Source organism: Myotis daubentonii, chromosome 14, assembly GCF_963259705.1.
Source record: "Myotis daubentonii chromosome 14, mMyoDau2.1, whole genome shotgun sequence".
In the NCBI taxonomy this organism is placed as follows: Eukaryota; Metazoa; Chordata; class Mammalia; order Chiroptera; family Vespertilionidae; genus Myotis; species Myotis daubentonii.
The window spans coordinates 33,708,095-33,728,534 of record NC_081853.1 but is presented as its reverse complement, the minus strand read 5'-3'; the positions used below and the strand labels follow the sequence as shown (position 1 = coordinate 33,728,534).

Sequence of the window (20,440 nt, the reverse complement as noted above, 5' to 3'; positions counted from 1 at the left end):
CTGAATCAGAATTCCCCTTAATTACCAATTGTAAAACCTTTTTATTTTTAACCTTGCTTAGAGACTCCTTATTAGCAAGTTTGCTGGATGGAGTAAGAGCCTCTGGTAATAGAGATGTTTGTGTCAAAATGACACCAACCCATAAAGGTCAGCGATGGGGGTTACTGAGCATGCCTGTTGATGAGGAAGTAGAGAGCCTTCATCTCAGATTCCTAGCTACACCTCCAAGTAAGTATTGATTTTAAAGTAATTGCATTTCCATCCATGTATTTAATAGTCATTTAAGAATCAGGAATGCAAAACTAAGTCTTTTTGAACCTTTTTATCTCCTGACAGATGGCAACTTTGCAGATGCTGTATTCAGGTTCAATGCTAATATTTCATATAGCGGCGTTCTGCATGCAGTAACGCAGGATGTAAGATAAATTGTATCCTAAGTTATTCATTGTCTGTAACTTTTAGTGTGGAAACTTTTTTGAAATAATCTTTCCTCACCTAGGGTCTCTTCTCAGAAAACAAAGAAAAGCTGATCAATAATGCCATAACAGCATTATTGTCCCAAGAGGGAGATGTTGTTGCTTCCAATGCAGAACTGGAGAGTCAGTTCCAGGCTGTGAGGAGGCTCGTGGCTTCCAAAGCTGGTTTTCTAGCCTTTACTCAGCTTCCAAAGTAAGTTGTCTTCTGAAACAAAACTTCTTTTAGAGAATTTTAACAATTCAAAATAACATAATCAACAGTTCACCTCTTTATAGCTGATTAAACCAGATGTGATAGTTTTTATTCATGAGAACTCAAAAGGAAGGTGAATGAAACTGAACCAGTAATATTATTTACTCTTGTTGCAGTGAATTTGGGAAATTACATGCCCTTTTGTTTTAATTAACCTCAAAAACATCTTCCCCGTCAAAGAAAAAAATTACTAAGAAAACTGATATATTCCATGGGTGGGACTTAAAATGTCATTGCTGTAGTACTGTAGTGGAAACTTAATGACTTATTATTTTAGACTAGAGGCCCAGTGCATGGATTCGTGCACTGGTGGGGTTCCTTGGCCTGGCCTGTGGGGATAGGCCGAAACCAGCTCTCTGACATCCCCCAAAGGGTCCAGGATTGTGAGAGGGCGGTTCTGTGGTGATGCACTTCCCAGAATCGTGCTCGTCACCTTAGAACTGCAGCTGCTAAGTCACCGCAGCTTGGTAGCTACTGCATTGAGCGTCTGCCCCCTGCTGGTCAGTGTGCGTCATAGCTACCAGTCAGATGGTCAAATGGTTGGCTGGTTGCTTAGGCTTTTATATATATAGATTTTAATAGTAAAATAATAGAATAATGCTCTGGTATTGCTATTATATGCTTGTGGGGATTTTTTGTTCAAGGTTTCGGGAACGTCTGGGAGTGAAGGTAGTAAAAGCACTCAAGAGGAGCCACAATGGAGTGATTCATGCAGCTGTTGACATGCTCTGTGCCCTCATGTGTGTAAGTAGTGTTTTTTATAGGAAACTGGTTTTTCTTAAGTTCACTGATGGTTTCAATTTCCACAAACCCCGATTTTAATTTTAACAATGAAATTCAGTGTTTCTATATTTCTTAAATTGCTCTTATAGCCATTTATTTATGCAAATAAACATTTGTTTAGCACATCCTGTAAATTAGACATTGTGCTAGAAATGCAAAGACGTTTAAAACAGAGTCCTTTTCACCCTAGTCAGTTTTCTCAGTGGATAGAGCGTCGGTCTACAGACTGAAGGGTTCCGGTTCGATTCCGACCAAGGGCTCATGTCCGGGTTGTGGGCTCGATCCCCAGTAGGGAATGTGCAGGAGGCAGCTGATCAATGATTCTCTCTCATCATTGATGTTTCTGTCTCTCTCCCCCTTTCCCTTCCTCTCTGAAATCAATACATAAATATATATATATATATTTTAAAAAAGAGTCCCTTTCTTCCTTGAAATTGCTGACAGTCTAGTAAGGAAGGGATATGTGTACCATATAAAGTAGGTAGGGGCCATGGAATCACTAGAAAGCAGCACTTAAATTTAGTTTTGTGGTGAGGAGAAGGTAAAAGATTCTAGACCAATCTTTCTGGAATACTTGACACTTGATCAGAATGTTGAAGGACAGGGAGGAATTTTCCAGCTGTGAGAAAGCTTTCCTGTGAAAGGGATTAGCATATACAAAGGCATGTTTGAGAAGCACCAAATATTTGAATATGGCTAGATCATAAGGTATGTATTGGCAATGCATGGGATTAAGAGTTACAGCTAAAGATGTATGTGGAAATTCATAAAAAAAAAAACACCTTTTGTATCAAAGTAGCTGGATTTGTATCCTTTAGTAAGGAACAACTGAAAAAGTTTTCAACAGGGAAGCAGTAACCTGTCAGGTTTGAATTTTAAAAAGCTCTCAGGTGGCATGTGGAGAGTAGATTATAAGTAAACTCAGGCCCTAGCCGGTTTGGCTGCGGACTGAGGGATCCCAGGTTCGATTCCAGTCAAGTGCATGTGCCTTGGTTGCGGGCACATCCCCAGTAGGGGGTGTGCAGGAAGCAGCTGATGGATGTTTCTCATCGATGTTTCTAACTCTCTATCCCTCTCCCTTCCTCTCTGTAAAGAATCAATAAAATACATTTTTTTAAAAAAGTAAACTCAGAGGCAGGAAGACCAGGTTACCATATAGGGATGCCAAGGTAGGATAGGGGCTAAAGAAGACAGGTTTTGAGAGCTAAAGACCTAACGTGGTGACGGCTTGTATGGGGGAGAAGCAATTCTGTATAACTGTGGAATTTTTGATTTACCTAATTTTATATGTAGTATATGGTATTTTATTTCTTATATAAAGTGTTTTAGGCAAGTTTAGTGGTATTGAGTAATAATCACATGTATGTACCTTGTATTTATTCCCCAAATTGAATTTTATTTACTATAAATAATTTCATTAAGAGAATTAGTGGGGTAACTAGAACATAAAATACAATAGTAGGAAACAAACACATTGGCCCTCATTGCAGTTTAGGTTTGGGCTAGGCATTTTACATGAATTATCTCATTGAACTAATAATAGTTCTCTGAAACAAGTACTACTATTATCCCCACTTTACAGCTGAGGACAGTGAGACAGAGTTAAAGTAATATAACCTGGCCCAAGGTAAGCTATAGTCAGTAGCAGAATAAGGATTTTATCTCTACTCCTCACTAGCATTCTGGGATCTTTTTCCTCTCATCCCAACGGTCAAAAGAAAATCACCTTGAGACAAAAAAAGTATTTTTTGTGACTTTTAGTACTTTCTTTTCAATGCTAAGTTTTATTTCAAATTTAAATGATAAAATTGGGGGAGTGGGAATGGGTGTTACTTGCCTTGTGAAAAGGAGTTCTGGGTCTTCTGAGGGAGTACCTTGTGTAGTACTCTCCACAGTAACTTGATGGGCATATTATAGTCTCATCAGATCCAAGGAAATCATCACTTTTTTCTCCTTGTCTTATCAATTCTTCCTTTGTTTAATGAATACTCTTTATTAATGACTTGTGTGTGATGCCAGCAACATGGAAGTGCTCATAAATTACCACTGTTTTTAATCAATAGCCCATGCATGATGACTATGACTTAAGACAAGAACAGCTCAACAAAGCTTCCCTTCTCTCTTCAAAGAAGTTTCTGGAAAACTTACTGGAGAAATTTAATTCCCATGTGGTAAGTTATAATTAAATTTATCTTAATGAGAGATATGAGAGATACCATATGTTATTGAAAAGTATTGTAGAATTACAACATGGACAGTTTTTGTAAATTTTTATTTTTGTTTGTATTATAGCCCCCAACTTTGGTTAGTATTTGGTCACAGTTCAGGTTGGTCAGTAATAATACAATACTAATTTTAGGGCTTATATCCATTCGTCTAGAAGGGATGGTTGCAAAGCTTTTAGATATTTACAATGATATTCCAGAATTTTTTTCTTTTTTTGGTGTATGTGTTTTTCTTTAAAATATTATAAAATAAGCTGTTCTAAAAAAAAAAAAATTAAGGTTGATCATTGTTCCTCAGTCACTGGTTAGCAGTTTTGGAAATGGGCAATCTATAACATCTTAGAAGGAACATAAACAAATTGCCAGAGTTTTGTAAGAGTTGTCAGAGATTGTTTTTAAAGTAAGTGTGTGTGTGTGTGTGTGTGTGTGTGTGTGTGTGTGTTTGTGTGTAATTCAGAGAGGAAGGGAGAGGAGGGAGGGGGGTCGAAACATCAATGATACCAGAGAATCATGGATTGGCCACCTCTTGTACATCCCCTCCGGGGATCAAGCCTCTAGCCTGGGCATGTGCCCTGACTGGAAATAGAATCATAACCCCCTGGTTCATAGGTTGACACTCAACCACTGAGCCACACTGGCTGGGCAGAGATTGCTTTTAATACAAATTCACAATAACTTTACTTATACATCTTTGAGGAGTCTTCATTATTCTCTTGGAATTTTACTGAAGTTTATTTCCTTTTGAGATATGGTAAGCAATAGATTTGCTACATTAGTAAAACAAGTACTACTTAAAACTTTGAACCGCTTGTTGAGAAATTAAATGTTTACTTCTGACATATAGAATAACAGTAAGAAACATTACTGCTAAGTTTTGAATAAAGTTATCTGTCATAGTCAAAGCAATATGTTAACTTTGTTTCAGGATCATGGGACTGGTGCCCTAGTTATTAGTTCACTCTTGGACTTCCTTACTTTTGCCCTCTGTGCTCCATATAGTGAGACAACTGAAGGGCAGCAGTTTGATATGCTCTTAGAAATGGTAGCATCTAATGGAAGAACCCTCTTTAAACTCTTTCAGGTGAGAGCTGATACTTTTCTTATCAGATACAACTAATCTTAAGAGAACCCCATTTTGGGGTCAGTTTGTTTTTAAAATAATACATGTGTGTTTCTATAGTAATATCGATAAATAAATATAGCTTATTACATTGTCATGTTAGGACATGATTCCACTGATTTCTTGGTATTTTATGTAGAGCTCTGTTGATGGCTTTTGATCACTACTTGCCCATCTTTTGCATATCAGAAGTGGTGAAAGACTTATTTTTTTCTATGGTAGGCCCAAAGTTCTCTTTTCTTTACAAATTCTCAAATAATAACATGACTATTAGCAGGGCTGTTCATAAACAATTGAAAGTATTTATTACTTCATATGCTACGGTAGTATTTTTATGTATATATATATGTGTGTGTATAAGTTTGTGATAATTTTTCTAATTATATTAATATCAATCTCTATTTTAGTATTATTACTTGACATTTATCATTCAAATAAGTATAATATGTACTGTTATTCAAATAAGTGTCAACTATTTCCTATGAATGTAAACTCAGTGTTTTTAGTATCTGTAAAGGTCTATATTGTAAGAATACCTTTACTAATTTTATGGCTTATATCTTTATAAAATTATGTATCTCCTTTAAGAGCAAAAACTAAATACAGGGGTGGGCAAAAGTAGGTTTAGAGTTGTGACTGTGAAAGTTAATTATTTTATTTATTGTATTTATTTTTATTACAACTGTAAACCTACTTTTCCCACTCCTGTATGTTGGAATAAAAATATTTCATTCTGTGATGTTTTTTCCCCCTGTAACAAAGCATCCTTCCATGGCAATTATAAAGGGAGCTGGATTGGTTATGAAGGCAATAATAGAGGTAAGAGAATAGTTTTGAAATTTTAAACTTACTTGAATGTTGAATCACTATTTTAATTGAAGATGACAAAATTACCTTTAAACCTAATGGAAACATGCATTTTTCTGTGTAAGGAAAATAATTTTAAATCTCTATTCAGAAATTAGTTTAAAACAGTTGCTGGAACAATTCCCAATAATAAACTAAAAGTTTCAAATTCTTCAGTGGGTTTAGAACAAATAAAGCTTTCTTTAAAAAATATATGTATTTCTGTTCTACATTATTTTATTTTTAAAGAATTAAAAAATTCAAATTCCTCCCCTTTTTTTTGAGAGTTGGTGGTGATGGTTTTGAAATCTTTACGTGTACTGAGCTTACATAGAAATCTATTAATGGGGTTAGTTTATAGCAAAATGGCATCAAATAAGAATGGTAACAAAAGTTAGTTCCTCATGCTAAAGTGCATTTGTAATTAACCTCTAAGAGACATGACATTGTCAGACACAGGATATTATTTCTCCAGTGCAGTCCCTTTAATCTTCTGTGATCTTTAGAAATTGAGATCATAGCTATGAATGTCTGCTTGCATACTGATGTTTACAGTGACATCAATCTAAATCTATTCTTTTGTTGAGCTGTAGTAATTTGGATAAATGTAAGGGTGTTTTGCCCCTTTTATATTTATATCTCATAAATATAACATGTAGCTAAATAATAAGCACAGAACTAACATACTCAAGTAGCTGTTAAAAATTATGTAAAGATATTAAACTGGTGGAAAATTGATGTTTCTTTGCATTTTTATTGTTAATATTCATCTACTGGCTAATTTTCCCTCTCTAGCTAATTGGTCCTATGCTCTTTTAGCTTCCAACGTAAGTAGCCCAGGACAGTTAGGATCAAGAGACTAAATGGAAGTATATTCCTGACACTACTCCACCACTATATTGACATTCATACAGAAATATTTGTTGAGTGCCAGGTATAATCGAAATGTCTACTTTGGCTTCAGTACAAGCCACACGTGTCAGAGTCATAGCTAGTGACAGAGCTGATGTCTGTTTATTTACACTGAAATCTTGGCAAGTATGTTAAAATATTTTTTTCCTGACTACAAAAGCAGTATATGATCTTCGAAGAAACATTAGGATGTTCAGAAAAAATACAAGGAACAAATAAAAATAAATCACCTGTATTTTTAGCATCCAGAGATAACTACTATTAGCATTTTGGTAAATTTCCTCTAAGACTCTATACTGTTCTAAATGATGTATGTATATAAATATATATATATATATATATATATATATATATATATATATATATATATATATATATATATATATATATCTCCTATCTAATAAAAGAGAAACATGGTAATTGGCGTACGACCGATACCTTTTTCATTGGCTAATCAGCGAGATATGCAAATTAACTGTCAGCCAAGATGGCGGCCGGCAGCCAGGCAGCTTGAAACTAACATGAGGCTTGGTTGCCTTAGTGACGGAGGAAACCAACTTTCCCCGCCTGCCTGCCTCTGAGCTGGCAGTTTAAGAAACTCTGTAACAAATACGCCCAACTTCAGCCAGCAGATTTGCAACATTGTAAGCAAAGGCCAGAAACCTACTTTCAGCCAGAGGCCTAAGAGCTGGAGCCAAGCCTCAAGCTAAAGCTGGCCCAGAATTAAAAAAAAAAAAAAAAAAGGAAAAAAGGAGCGTTTGGGAGTTCAGTCACCCCCAGCCTGAAAACAGCCCTCAGCCCCTCACCCAGACTGGCCAGGCACCCCAGTGGGGACCCCCACCCTGATCCAGGACACCCTTCAGGGCAAACCAGCTGGCCCCACCCGTGCACCAGGCCTCTACCCTATATAGTAAAAGGGTAATATGCCTCCCAGCACTGGGATCAGCGGAGCCGTGAGGCCACCCGGCACTGGAATCAGCATGACAGGGGGCAGCACCCAAACCCCCTGATCGCCCTGCGGCTCTGTGTGTGACAGGGGGCGGGGCCACAACCTCCCTATCCACCCTGCTCTGTGCCTGATAGGGGGGAGCTCCCCCCCCCCCACGGGCCCTGCTCTGTGTGTGACGGGGTAGAGCCATAACCTCCCCCTCGGCCCTGCCCTGAGTGTGAGAGTGGCGGCGCCCCAACCCCCTGATCCGCCCTGCTCTGTGGGTGATAGAGGGCAGCACCCCAACCCCCTGATGGGCCCTGCTCTGTGCGTGACAGGGTACAGAGCCCCAACCCCCCTGATTGGCCCTGCTCTGTGTGTGACAGGGGGTTGCTCCACAACCTCCCCATCGACCCTGCCTTGAGTGTGACAGGGGGCGGCGCCCCAACTCCCCAATCAGCCCTGCTCTGAGCCCAACCAGGGGCTGCACCTAGGGATTGGGCCTGCCCTCTGCCACCCGGGAGCAGGCCTAAGCCAGCAGGTCGTTATCTCCTGAGGGGTCCCAGACTGCTAGAGGGCACAGGCCAGGCTGAGGGACCCCCCCCCCCCCCGAGTGCACAAATTTTTGTGCACCGGGCCTCTAGTATATATATATATATATACACACACACACACACACACATACACATATATATATATGAATGATGCATATATTTGCATATATGCTACATGGTTATTTTCCAAATGATATATATATATAGTCATACTGTATGTATATTTATATTCATACCACATATTCAGTTGTACTACGTACTTGTACCTTTTTAAGTAACATTGTGAGTATTTTTACTTTTCAACAGATTGCCTTCAATATAAAACTGCTTGCTTAACTTATAATTCTATGATTACCTTTGATTAGTAGTCCTATCTGTCCTGTTGCCAAAGTGAGTCCATATAAGTAAAGCAAAATCAGAATAAAACGAATTGCACCTATATCACATAATTCTTTAAAAAAAGAAAGAAATGTATTTACAATGAAAATGACTATGTTGTTAATAACAAAAACAAGCCAGGCTTGCAGATGCCTTTCATAGAAATTGCTAGTTACCTCTTCCCTTTGTTGGCTGTTATATACTGAGGGAATGAACCTAATTTTAATATTAAATTAAGTAAAGCATAATTTATAAGATAAATTTGTCTAGAAACATTTAAACCTCATTCCAAAGGCAACTGATATTTTTAAAATTACTTGTACTACTCATCTGTGTTATTTTTGGGTAATTGAAGTTGCATTTTTTATTTTTGTATACTGATTAATTATTTTATCTAGAAATAAAGAATTAGTTTTATAAAATTAGGATAGCTTTCTTCAGATTGATGCTTTAGGGATCATTTTACCCTTTCTCCAAAGGAAGGTGACAAAGAAATTGCTACAAAAATGCAAGAGCTTGCCCTCAGTGAAGGTGCCTTACCTCGACACTTGCATACTGCGATGTTTACAATAAGCTCAGATCAAAGGATGCTTACAAATAGGTAGGTTAAATTTAATTTGCTGTAAATTAACTTGCTGTTTAGAGAGTGGATTCAGATATATTTCATAAAACAAACCGAGTGTTTGGATTACACAAATGTTTTTCTTTTGATTCACTTGTTCTCCTTTTCCTTTCCTTATAGAAGGATTGTACCCAAATGATCATTGTTTCTGGCCCTGATAACGTGGGAGGAAATAATGAAATGTATTTGCTTTTCCCTCCACTATCGTATATTATCAGGCTTTATACCCATAATCCAGGACTAGAACATTGGAAAGAAATTAGAACCACATGCCCAGGCTTTTTCTTCTTGTGCTTGTATCTGGCTACCCTGCATGCAGGTGATCCTGTATAAAAACCTCACATAATCTATTTTTAAATATCTTTGGTCAGTTAAGAATTAAAAAAAAATCTTAATATCTAACCAGCCTAACATAGCGAAATCCTAAATCTCTTGTAAAAATTTTCCCTTTGGCAAATCATCATTTTCATAAGTATTCAAATATAAAGAAACATAAATATTTGTTTACTCCATGCTATATAAATTCCAACCCTTTAAAACTTTATGGATTCTCAACATGTGACACTTTCAGATATAAATATTTTAATCATGTTCTTTTTTACTTTTTACATAATAAATTGCTGACTTATGTTTACTTTATACTATATATTTCCTTTGTCACCCATGTCCAATTATTTAATGCCTTAGTATGCTGCCTTGCCAATAGTCTTCTGCTTTTATACTATTATGAGAAGCTGTCTGCATCCCTCACTTGTATATGTTAGCCATAAAAGTAGTCTTCTGTGTTGCCTGAGAGGACAAAGAGATATAAAAGGAAGGTCTTTCCTTGGTATATTGCCTCTGTTATCATTGCTAGACACCATCTTTCATTACAGTAGACTATTCGATGTCTTATTTCATTAAACACTCATGTTAGATGTTTGCTTGTTGTGTTCCTCTTTATTATAGTTAATCAGTTACATTTATTTCCTACTGTGATTAATCACGGTATTGAAGAGCTGTCAAATTATTATAAAAATAGCACTTTTCATTTTGCATTGCTTTGCAATCTTTTACAAATTGCTATTATAAAATGTTATCTCTTATCCCTAATTAAAGCCTTTTTAGGAATTAATTGATATGATACCTACCAAATACCAGTGAGGGAAATTATAATTATAATTACTTCACTATATTAGCTTTCAAATAGGCACAGAAATGAATAGTTTCAGTAATGTTCATTTTTTTGGTGACAGAACAAAATTTTCCTATTAAACTTTTTTCTTCTGGGAAAGTAACATGTATACATACATATGACTGTAGGTGATTATTTGGTTATTTTCCTCACAGATTTTATTCCCATTCTGATAGTTAATGGCATGTGAATCCTGCCAAAGCAGAAGGGTCAACAGTGAATAAAATATACTCCCTGCTCGTGAGGAGCTTCTAGCCTAGGAGACAAAAGTCATCATGAGGATTAAGATAAATAAATGTTTATAAGTCATAAAGTCAACGTGGATCTAGATTTTCACTTTGAACCAAAATATGCTTTTTAGTTCAAGAGGGATGAGTAGGATAATCTGCTCTAAGAGCTTTAAGTCTTTGTCCAAACTTCAAAACCAAAAATATTTGCCTACTCTGACCTTGCCAAGAAGGTTATATTTGAACATTTGTGTAGAATTTTGTTCCTGTTCAGACTCCAGAGAAGGCTAGAGTACTAGGATCACTATGTCTGGACTTTTATGCAAACTAATTGTATATCAAGGCTAACATATTTTTTTTAATCTATTTCAAGACTTGTACAAACTAATTGTATCAAATCTAGTTTTTTTGCTTTTATCTTTAAATGAGGTAAGAACCTACTTCATGTTCAGGTCCATTGAAAATTAGTGTGTTTATCAGGGAAGCATTTTTATTTCGAGAAAATTCCAAAACATTAGCAATATTTGCATTACTATTTCATAGCTCCAAATTAAAATGTTACTTTTTAATATTCAACATCAGAATGATTATTTTACTGTAGTCATATTTCTTATGTGATATTTTGTTTTTAAAAATTCCTTTCTGTTCTAGCTGAGATAAAGCAGCAAACCTTTCTCAACGTCTGCTTTTTTCAGACAGCTAAGTAGACATTTAGTGGGCCTCTGGACAGCTGAAAATGTAACTGCAACAAACTTGTTGAAGCGCATTTTGGTAAGTCAGTTGAATAACTGGAAAGATTTATATATTCTTGCCCAGTAAAATTTCATTGATAAGTTATTTATATTTTTCAAGGGTTTTTTTAAAGTCTGCTTTTAATTTAAAGGATACTTATCATAGGAGTTGCCTTATACTAAATGCTACCCTCAAAAACGAAATCATAGTATTTATTTGGGTTTTGAAGGCTACATTTTCTTTTGTGCAGTTGTTTTGAAAATAGATTATGTCTTGTTTTTGTTTGTTGTTTTTAGCCTCCAGGCTTGCTGGCATACTTGGACAGCTCAGATTCAGTTCCTGAGAGGGATGCTGATCGGATGCATGTTAGAGATAATGTGAAAATAGCAATGGTAAATATAATCGTCCTAAGTATTTTTTTAGAATGAAAGAGTACTTTTGTCAAAAAAATTTAGAAATAAAGAATTCACTACCTCGAATAGTAGTATTTTTAGTAGTATTTGAAAAAAATATATTAACAGCTTTATTGAGATAAAATTTACACCCCCCCAAATTTACCTGTTTTAAATGTACAATTTAATAATTTTTATTATATTTACAGAGTTGTGCACCTATCACCATAACTAATCTTATGAATAGTAATAATTTTGTATATTTTGTTTCTCTAATTGAGCTGATTGTCACATTTTTGGAATTGATTTTTTAAAAAAATGTCAAGGCGGGGGGAAAGGAGACATACGTAATACTCTTTGTAATACTTTAAGCAATAAAACAAAATAAAAAAAATAAATAAAAAATTCAAATGTGTAATGTTATGTTTTGTATATAATTGATAAATGTTGTTAGTAAAAGGGGCCAACACTGCAAAAGTTAATTCAGATGGTTTTCTTGCAGAGCTATTTTAATTATTAAGGTTAGGGTGTCTGAGAATATTACTTAACATGTTTTGAGATATTTTGTTATTTACTGTGTTTTGTGTTTGTTTTTTTCTGTACTCACCAAATTTCTCTGCACCCCCCCCCATTACATGTTGCCATTTCTCTAAAAGGAATCATCTTGAAAACTAAGTAGAAGGTTAACATTTCTTTAACAAAAAGTATAATTTATTGCAGAAATTGTCTTTTCACTGAGCCCTGACATTCAGTATTTAATCATGTAAAATAGTGTGAATTAGCTTTAGTTAGATTTTTATAATAAATTTGCAAACAGGACTGTAATGGATTTCAACATTATTTTACAGGATCAGTATGGAAAATTTAATAAAGTTCCAGAGTGGCAAAGACTAGCTGGAAAAGCTGCTAAAGAAGTTGAAAAATTTGCCAAAGAAAAAGTGGATCTTGTGTTGATGCATTGGAGAGATAGAATGGGTATTTCTCAAAAAGAGGTAAAAAGAAAGTTTGCTTCCAAAGTTCTAGCACTTCTGTATATTCTAGATTCACTGTAGCTTAGCTGTTCACTGAGATGACAGATATTTGTGACTGAGCACTTGAAGAAATGTTGCCTAATTCTGATTCATAGATGTGAATTTTTCTTAATTGATAGTTTTCTGAATCAATGATTAGGGTTTTAGTTAGGTATTTAATATAAAATTTTACTCTTAATTTTCTTCCATAACTTTGAGTTTCTATACTTTTTTCCTTTATATACATGTTTCCTTCTTTCTCTGAACTCTGTTTTGTAGCTATAAGAATAAAGTTGCCCTTCCTGTTTATTTTTTTAATGATTTCAGAGAGGTAGGGAGAGGAAGAGATAGAAACATCAATGATGAGAGAGAACCATTGATCGATTGCCTACTGCACGACCCACATTAGGGATCAAGCCCACAACCTGGGCATATGCCTTGACTGGGAATCCAACCATGACCTTCTGGTTCATAGGTCAACATTCAACCACTAAGCCATGCCATCTGGGCCTGTTTAGCTTTTTAAAAAATAAAAGAAATTGCATATAATAAAAGTAGGTATTATTATTTTATTGATTTTAGAAAGGGAGGAATAGAGAGAAACATTGATGTGAGAGAGACATTGATTGGTTGCCTCTGGTATGCGTCCCGAATAGGGGTCAAACCCACAACCTTGGTATATGTTACCTGACTGGGAATGAAACCTGTGACGTTCTGTACAATGCTCCAACTAATTGAGCCATACCAGCCAGTGCTCCTGTTTAGCTATTTTGTCATTAATTGAGTACAAATTTTATTCAAGTTCACCTTACATTACTTTTCAAGATAGTGCATAGAATTAAAATTTGTAGAAAACATTTTCTTCCTTCCTTCCTTCCTTCCTTCCTTCCTTCCTTCCTTCCTTCCTTCCTTCCTTCCTTCCTTCCTTCAAACTATAAGAGAAAGTTTATTTAGAAAGTCAGAGGTAGAAGAAGGGAGTGGTAGAAGAAATGGGTTCAGGAGAAGAGTTACAGAGGTAAGAGAAAGAGGCCCTTTAGAGCTTAGGACACAGAAAGGTAAAGGTAATTGGTCCTGAGGGAAGAGGGGACAGGAAAGATTCGGGCCTGCTCCCCAGAGGGAGAGTGCTCTAAAGCAGTTTAAGCTAGAAATGTGGATAACATCTGTTATTAAAAGACAACAATTCAGAGGGAATTTATTTTTAATATCAATAATGTTTAATTGGTCTGTTGGTTTCATTTACACCGGGTATTATCTAAAATGTTGAGCAAATAATGACACTAAATAGACAAATGTTGGTCAAGAAATTATTTTGGTAGCATACTAATGATTTCTGCCAGAATACTGTTTTCAACATTAATATTTTAATAAAATAATAACCTTTGTGACTGTTTTATTTGTAAATATTAACACCACATATTGGAATGATCTTATGCCTTAGCTAAAGTCTGAAATTAACCATTGTCAAGATTAACTGGCAAATCTTTGAAATTAACTACATTTCATATATAATCAGGATGTTTATGAAGTAATTTCCATATATAGCTAATGTTTTGGTTGGATTAATAACCTTTGGTTTATATAAAAAATTACTTTTTACGTATTTATGTGATTTTTTCCCCCGTTTTGGGATTTGTTTAGCTATTTGGGGCTTAGACTTAATAAGCCTAAGTCTCTGAATCAGTCAGCCCAGGATTTGGAGAGCTATTTATCTTTTTGGTATATCATTTACATTTTCATTACTCTAAACTCCTAGCTTTTTGTCCTGAAAATTGAAGAAAGTACTTCTTAGTTAAGATTTTAAGGAAAGATTTGTCATTAATTGAGTATAAATTTTTTTTTTAAAATATATTTTATTGATTTTTTTACAGAGAGGAAGGGAGAGGGATAGAGAGTTAGAAACATCAATCAGCTGCCTCCTGCACACCCCGTACTGGGGATGTACCGGCAACCAAGGTACATGCCCTTGACAGGAATCGAACCTGGGACCCTTTAGTCCGCAGGCTGAGGCTCTATCCACTGAGCCAAACCAGTTAGGGCTGAGTATAAATTTTATTCAAGTTCACCTTACATTACTTTTCAAGATAGTGCATACATTACTTTTCAAGATAGTGCATAGAATTAAAATTTGTAGAAAACATTTCCTATTATAGTTAATAGGTTTTATATTTCAAAGAGCATTTACTTTTTAAAATGTACTGCTCATTTTACCTTTATTCTCTCTATATCATCTAGTCTCTTTATTTTATATAATTTGCCACTTATTTAATGAAGTTATAGATTTTCATGTTTTAATCAATACTACCACTTTTTGTTTCTGTCACATTGAAGATAAAATTTTCATGTCTGAAATACATACAGGTTTTACTTGGAATAGAGATTTTTAACCTGGAGTCCATGTATAGACTTTAAGAAATCTTTGAAATCTTCCACTTCAGTTGTAAACCTTACATATGTTTTTTGTTGTTGTTGTTGTTGTTTTTCTAATGGTGGCCAAAGCTTTTTGTGAAATTTTAAATGGGTTTGTAACTGCCTAAAATTTGAGTCTGAGAAGCAGTGGGGCCTTTTATTCTGTCTTAAAATGAAGGTGGTGTATATTGGTAACATACTTGTAAAATTTGTATATAGCTTAGCAGATATAGGCTCTATTTTCTTTAAAAATTTTTTATTTTTTCCTTTTTACAATTAAATTCAGGACAGAAACAATATGGTGAGTTTTAAGTTCCTGCTACATGTGTGAAATTCATACCTGTCTGGCATGTGGAGTTGTCTTTGATATTCTTTGTCTAATAAATTAAATTCAAGTCTCACTTCACATGTGTCTGGATATAGATACTTATTTCTTGTCCATTAGTTATTTTAATTTGATCTTGCTCTTCTTGACTTTGGTAGCAGTTTCATGACCTGTAATCTTTTCCTTTCATTATTTTCCCATGGCTTCTGTATTAACTGCATGTAAATGTTTAAAACAAGTCACTTTTTTTGGCTATTATAAATTTTATTAGTCATCACTATAAATTTTAACGAAGTTTGGTGTTGAAACAATGAGTTTAGGCTACATGAAAATATTTCAGTAACACTATAGAAGTATATGCTGACAGAGTATTATATTGTAATAAATCTAATATTCTATGCTCATATTTTATAGATTTTATTTCAGTAGTTTTGTTTCTGCCAAAATTTGATGAAGGAAATATTTCTTATCACTTACAAAGTGATGATCTTTTGATTGAGCCTACTTGGTAGCCCCAGATTGAGCACTATGAAGTTTCTTTCTTTTCCAGAATGTAAACCAAAAGCCAGTAGTTCTTCGAAAGAGAAGACAAAGAATAAAAATAGAAGCAAATTGGGATCTCTTCTATTATAGGTAAACTAAAGGCCTTTATTTTTTTCAACGTAGATTAAGTTTGGCATTTCCATTAGAAAATAATCATAAGATTTTTTTTGTTTTGTTTTTTATTTGTTTGGAACTAGTGCTTTATGCCACAGGTATTTTTATGCTATTGAGATCAGGAACTATAACCACTAAGATTGGTATGACCTTTTAATGATGCTTCAGTAAAATTAAAGCCTTTTATAGAATGTTGGTAGACTGAAAAGCCTAAGTTATTTTTAAATGTTTAGTAAGGTTTATAGATGGTTACTTTAAAACACTATTATGGTTTAGAAATAACTGCTTTATAACTTGAAGCCGTGTTGAGAATGGAGTCTTAAAAGAGGTGAATGATGGAAACATAAGGAGTCTTAATAGAAAATGAGTATCCATGTTAGCTTACATGATATACTTTTCCAGCTTTTCTAACATGGTAACCCCATCTTATTCTCACCTATTACTCCCCCCGCCCCGCCCCAGCACACACATTCACACACAAAAGGACTCTTTGAAAAAACCATTTTGGGGAGTTTGCAAACCTTTTTTGAGATAACTCATAGTATTCAGTCTGGAAGATGACCTATTGATTATACTTTGGCTAAAAGAGGAAAATATGGGCTTTGAAAACTTCCCAAAGTACTTTTAAAGTATATTGTATGTATATAGTATACTAGAGACCCAGTGCACGAAATTCGTGCATTGGGTATGTGTGAGGGGTCCCCTCAGCCTGGCCTGCACCCTCTTGCACTCTGGGAGGCCTCGGAGGATGTCCAACTGAGGGGCCTAAGCTGTCAGTTGGACATCCTTAGTGCTGCCGCAGAGGCGGGAGATGAACCCGCCACCGCAGCTGTGCTCACCAGCCACGAGCCCAGTTTCTGTGGGAGCACACTGATCACCAAGGGCCAGCTCCTGCGTTGAGCGTCTGCCCCCCTGGTGGTCAGTGTACATCATAGCGACCAGTCTTTCTGCCATTCAGTCGATTAGCCTTTTATTATATGGGATAGTATGGCCTTTAAGAACATGCCTTGCTTTTCTCCCTTAGGAATCCCTCAATTGTGTGCCCCCTAGAACTCCCTTAGAACTTTGATGCCAGGCTTGCTAGGAAGATTACAGACTGAAAGTGAATGGATATGAAGCCTATTTCATCCCCAGTTCGGACTTGTGTCCAAATTTATTACAGTGGTTAAATTATTCCAGAAATAAAAGGAAGATACTTGAAAAATATCAACAGAGCTTGGCAATTTATCAGTATTCTTTCTTAGGTAGTTTATATGGTTCTAATGTAGAATGTTGCTCATCCCACACACTTCACCCCAGTAAGCCAAAAATTCTTATCTTCCCCAACTTCAAATTTGATATCTAATTTATTTTCTGTCTGGAATTTATATTAGCAATATATATATTGAGATTGAAATATCAGGTTTTTTTATTTGGAAATTCACACAGATTTGTTTTATAGTATGAGTTCGGTTTCTCCCCTCTCCCCCCCCCCCCCCCCCAACATTTTACTATGAAAACTTTCAAACATGTAGAAAGGGTGAAGTAATTTTACAGTGAATAGCTGTGTATCTATCATCAAAATTCTACCATTAACATTTTAGTATACTTACTTTACAGAATTTTTATTTTCTTTATTTATACTTGCTAAAGTTTACTAGTTGTACTGTTTTCTTGATTATTATAAGATGCAATAAGGGATATTTGTAGATTTTTGTTTCATGCTTATTGTTTCCTTCTGATTATATATATGTCTAGGTTTGGTCAGGACCATGCCAGATCAAACCTAATTTGGAATTTCAAAACACGAGAAGAATTGAGAGATAGTCTTGAATCTGAAATGAGAGCATTTAATATTGATAGAGAGCTTGGTAGTACCAGTGTGATTGCCTGGAACCACCATGAATTTGAGGTAAAGTTTAGTATTTATAGTATATTAATATTTTTAATAAGCATGTATTATTTTTTGAGTGTTATACATTTATAGTTATATAACTTATATCCTTACCTTTCTCTCTTAATTTTATGGAGGAAACTTTGGAAAATTTTAATCTTTGCATGAGACAAAAAATAAATAAAAAATTTTGTTCATTAAGTCGGCTTTGTACCTGAGAATCGTGTAGCAGTTTTAATAAATTTGATACTATGCATTCTAGATCTGTTCTTCGCTTGGTTTCTTTTTTCCCCCTTTAGATTCTTTCTCCATGGAAACATCACCTGTTCTCCTTGTTCTTTATAGCTTGTTTAATTAATTTTTTGGTAATTTGATTCTGAATGTGACCATATTTTGCTGTTCTATTAAAATACTGATGTGAGAAATGACAAAACAAGAACAAAAAATCTGGTGGTAGATAATTTCGTGTGCATGTGTATAATGTAAACTCTTATTACAATTGTAAATTAGAGCATGCTCATGACCATGTAGTCTTTGATCTTTAACCTAACTGCATTTCAAAAACATGGAATGATTTTATTTTGCTCATTTTCTCCTCCTTGAAAGACTTTCTTTACTTTGGTTTTGGGAATCTATATTCTCTTGGATTTTCTCCTCCTTCACTGGCCACTCCTTATTTGCTCATTTTCCCTATTTTTCCAACTGCTAAAGGTTGATTGGCCCCAAAGGATCGGGTCATGGACCTTTTTTCATGTATAATCAATGCTTCAGTGATCCCATCCATTCTCGTGGCTTGAAATGTGTGGTGTTTTTTTTTTAAATATGTTTTTATTGATTGTTAGAAGGAGTAAGAGGGAAAGGGATAGAGAGATAGAAGCATTGACGAGACAGGAACATCAACGGTTGGCTGCCTCCTACATTCCCCGACTGGGGATTGAGCCAGCAACCTGGTCTTGTGCCCAGGCTAGGAATCGAACCAACTTGTTTTTGGGTCAAAGCTCAACCTTAGAGCCAGACCAGCTGGGCTGAAATTTTTTTATTTACTGGTGGCTTTCTTATTTTTATCTCCTGCTGCTACTTTCTTTCCTAGTTTTCATACTTTTATCCTGTAATTGGATATTTAGCAAGCATCTAGAACTTAGCTCTTGTTCTTTCCCTAAATCTACTTCTCTTGCAGTTTTTCTGATCTTGTATAATGTTGCTTCTCATTATTTTTCTAGTCAAACTCTTGAAATAATTTCTTTTATATCCCAAATCCAACTTGTCAGCAAATCCTATTCAATGTACCTTCAAAATTTATCCAGAAACCAACCCTCTTTTCTCTGGGATTTTAGCAATCTTTACTTCTACCCCTATCTCCCTACAATTCATTATCAACATAGCAGTGGTGTGATCTTGTTTAAATGTAAGTAGATCATGTCACTTCTGTGCTCAAAGCCCTCTGGTGCTCCTATGGCTTCCCATCTCACTTAATAAAAATCTGGGTCTTTAAAATGACTTACAAGACAGGATCTGTGTAACCCCAAACCCTAAGCATTGTTTCTTTGATCTTACCTCCTACTGCTCACCCTTTCACACTTTCTCCAGCCACAATGGCTTCCCTGAAAACACCAAATTGATGTTCTTGACTCAGGAGTTTTCTACTTGCTGCTGCTCTGCATAGAACATTTTTTTCACTGGATAGCTGACATCATTAGTGGTCCTTCCCTGGCCACTCTACTTAACACACACACGTACACACACACACACACACACACATTCTCTCTATCCCCTTTCCTTGCTTTTTTTCATTCTATAGCACTTATCACCAACTATTCTATATTATTTTTTATCTACTCCTATAAGGATGGAAATTCTTATGTTTGTTGTATCCCTGATGACTAGAACAGTACATGGCACACACAGTATATGCTTAATAATTAGAAGTTGAATGAATTGAATGCTCAGAATGTGTAGAAAGTGAAATGGATGTACATTATATATTTGATTAAGTATAGCTTATATTTTTAGAAGTCAGTTATTTTAGGCTTTGGAAAAATAATTTTGATAATCGGGTCAGGTAATTCCTTTTTACAGTTGCTTGCAAATATATTTTTTTAAATTGATCTCAGGGAGAGGAAAGGAGTGGGGGAGAGAGAGAGAAACATTAATGATGAGAGAGAATCATGGATCAGCTGCCTCTTGTATGCCCCCTACTAGGGATTGAGCCTACAACCCAGGCATGTGCTTGACTGGGAATCGAACCATGACCTCCTGGTTCATGGGTCGATGCTCAACCACTAAGCCACATCAGCTGGGCTACTTTCAAGTCTTTATTTGAGACTAGTGACCCGCTGCACAGATTTGGGCACATTAAAAGGAAATTAATTACCATACACAAAAATAAACTCAAAATGGATAAAAGACTTAAACGTAAGACTGGAAACCATAAAATACTAGAGGAATCTACAGGCAGTGAAATTGCAAACATATGCCGAAGGAATTTCTTTAATACTGCTCCTAGGGCAATGGAAACTAAAGAGAAAATAAACAAATGGGGCTACATCA

At 35.4% G+C, this 20,440-nt stretch overlaps 1 protein-coding gene across 8 annotated transcripts in view; it reads left to right on the top strand.

Annotated features, from left to right (window-relative positions):
• The window catches only part of DNAJC13 (DnaJ heat shock protein family (Hsp40) member C13), a 121,034-nt gene that overhangs the window by 36,554 nt on the left and 64,040 nt on the right, over nucleotides 1-20,440 (top strand). For 7 of the 8 annotated variants that reach the window (XR_009448546.1, XM_059663949.1, XM_059663947.1 and 4 more), the window contains 13 exons: nucleotides 62-228; nucleotides 337-416; nucleotides 500-669; nucleotides 1,374-1,473; nucleotides 3,576-3,683; nucleotides 4,663-4,818; nucleotides 5,620-5,676; nucleotides 8,955-9,076; nucleotides 11,194-11,269; nucleotides 11,527-11,622; nucleotides 12,471-12,614; nucleotides 15,914-15,996; nucleotides 17,758-17,911. Coding sequence is in view for 7 of the 8 variants with exons in the window: in XM_059663949.1 (XP_059519932.1) it covers nucleotides 62-228; nucleotides 337-416; nucleotides 500-669; nucleotides 1,374-1,473; nucleotides 3,576-3,683; nucleotides 4,663-4,818; nucleotides 5,620-5,676; nucleotides 8,955-9,076; nucleotides 11,194-11,269; nucleotides 11,527-11,622; nucleotides 12,471-12,614; nucleotides 15,914-15,996; nucleotides 17,758-17,911 (1,513 nt within the window). In the remaining variant the exon portion in view is untranslated. The remainder of the gene's footprint in view (nucleotides 1-61; nucleotides 229-336; nucleotides 417-499; nucleotides 670-1,373; nucleotides 1,474-3,575; nucleotides 3,684-4,662; nucleotides 4,819-5,619; nucleotides 5,677-8,954; nucleotides 9,077-11,193; nucleotides 11,270-11,526; nucleotides 11,623-12,470; nucleotides 12,615-15,913; nucleotides 15,997-17,757; nucleotides 17,912-20,440) is intronic. The other variant, XM_059663950.1, reaches the window with a different exon arrangement.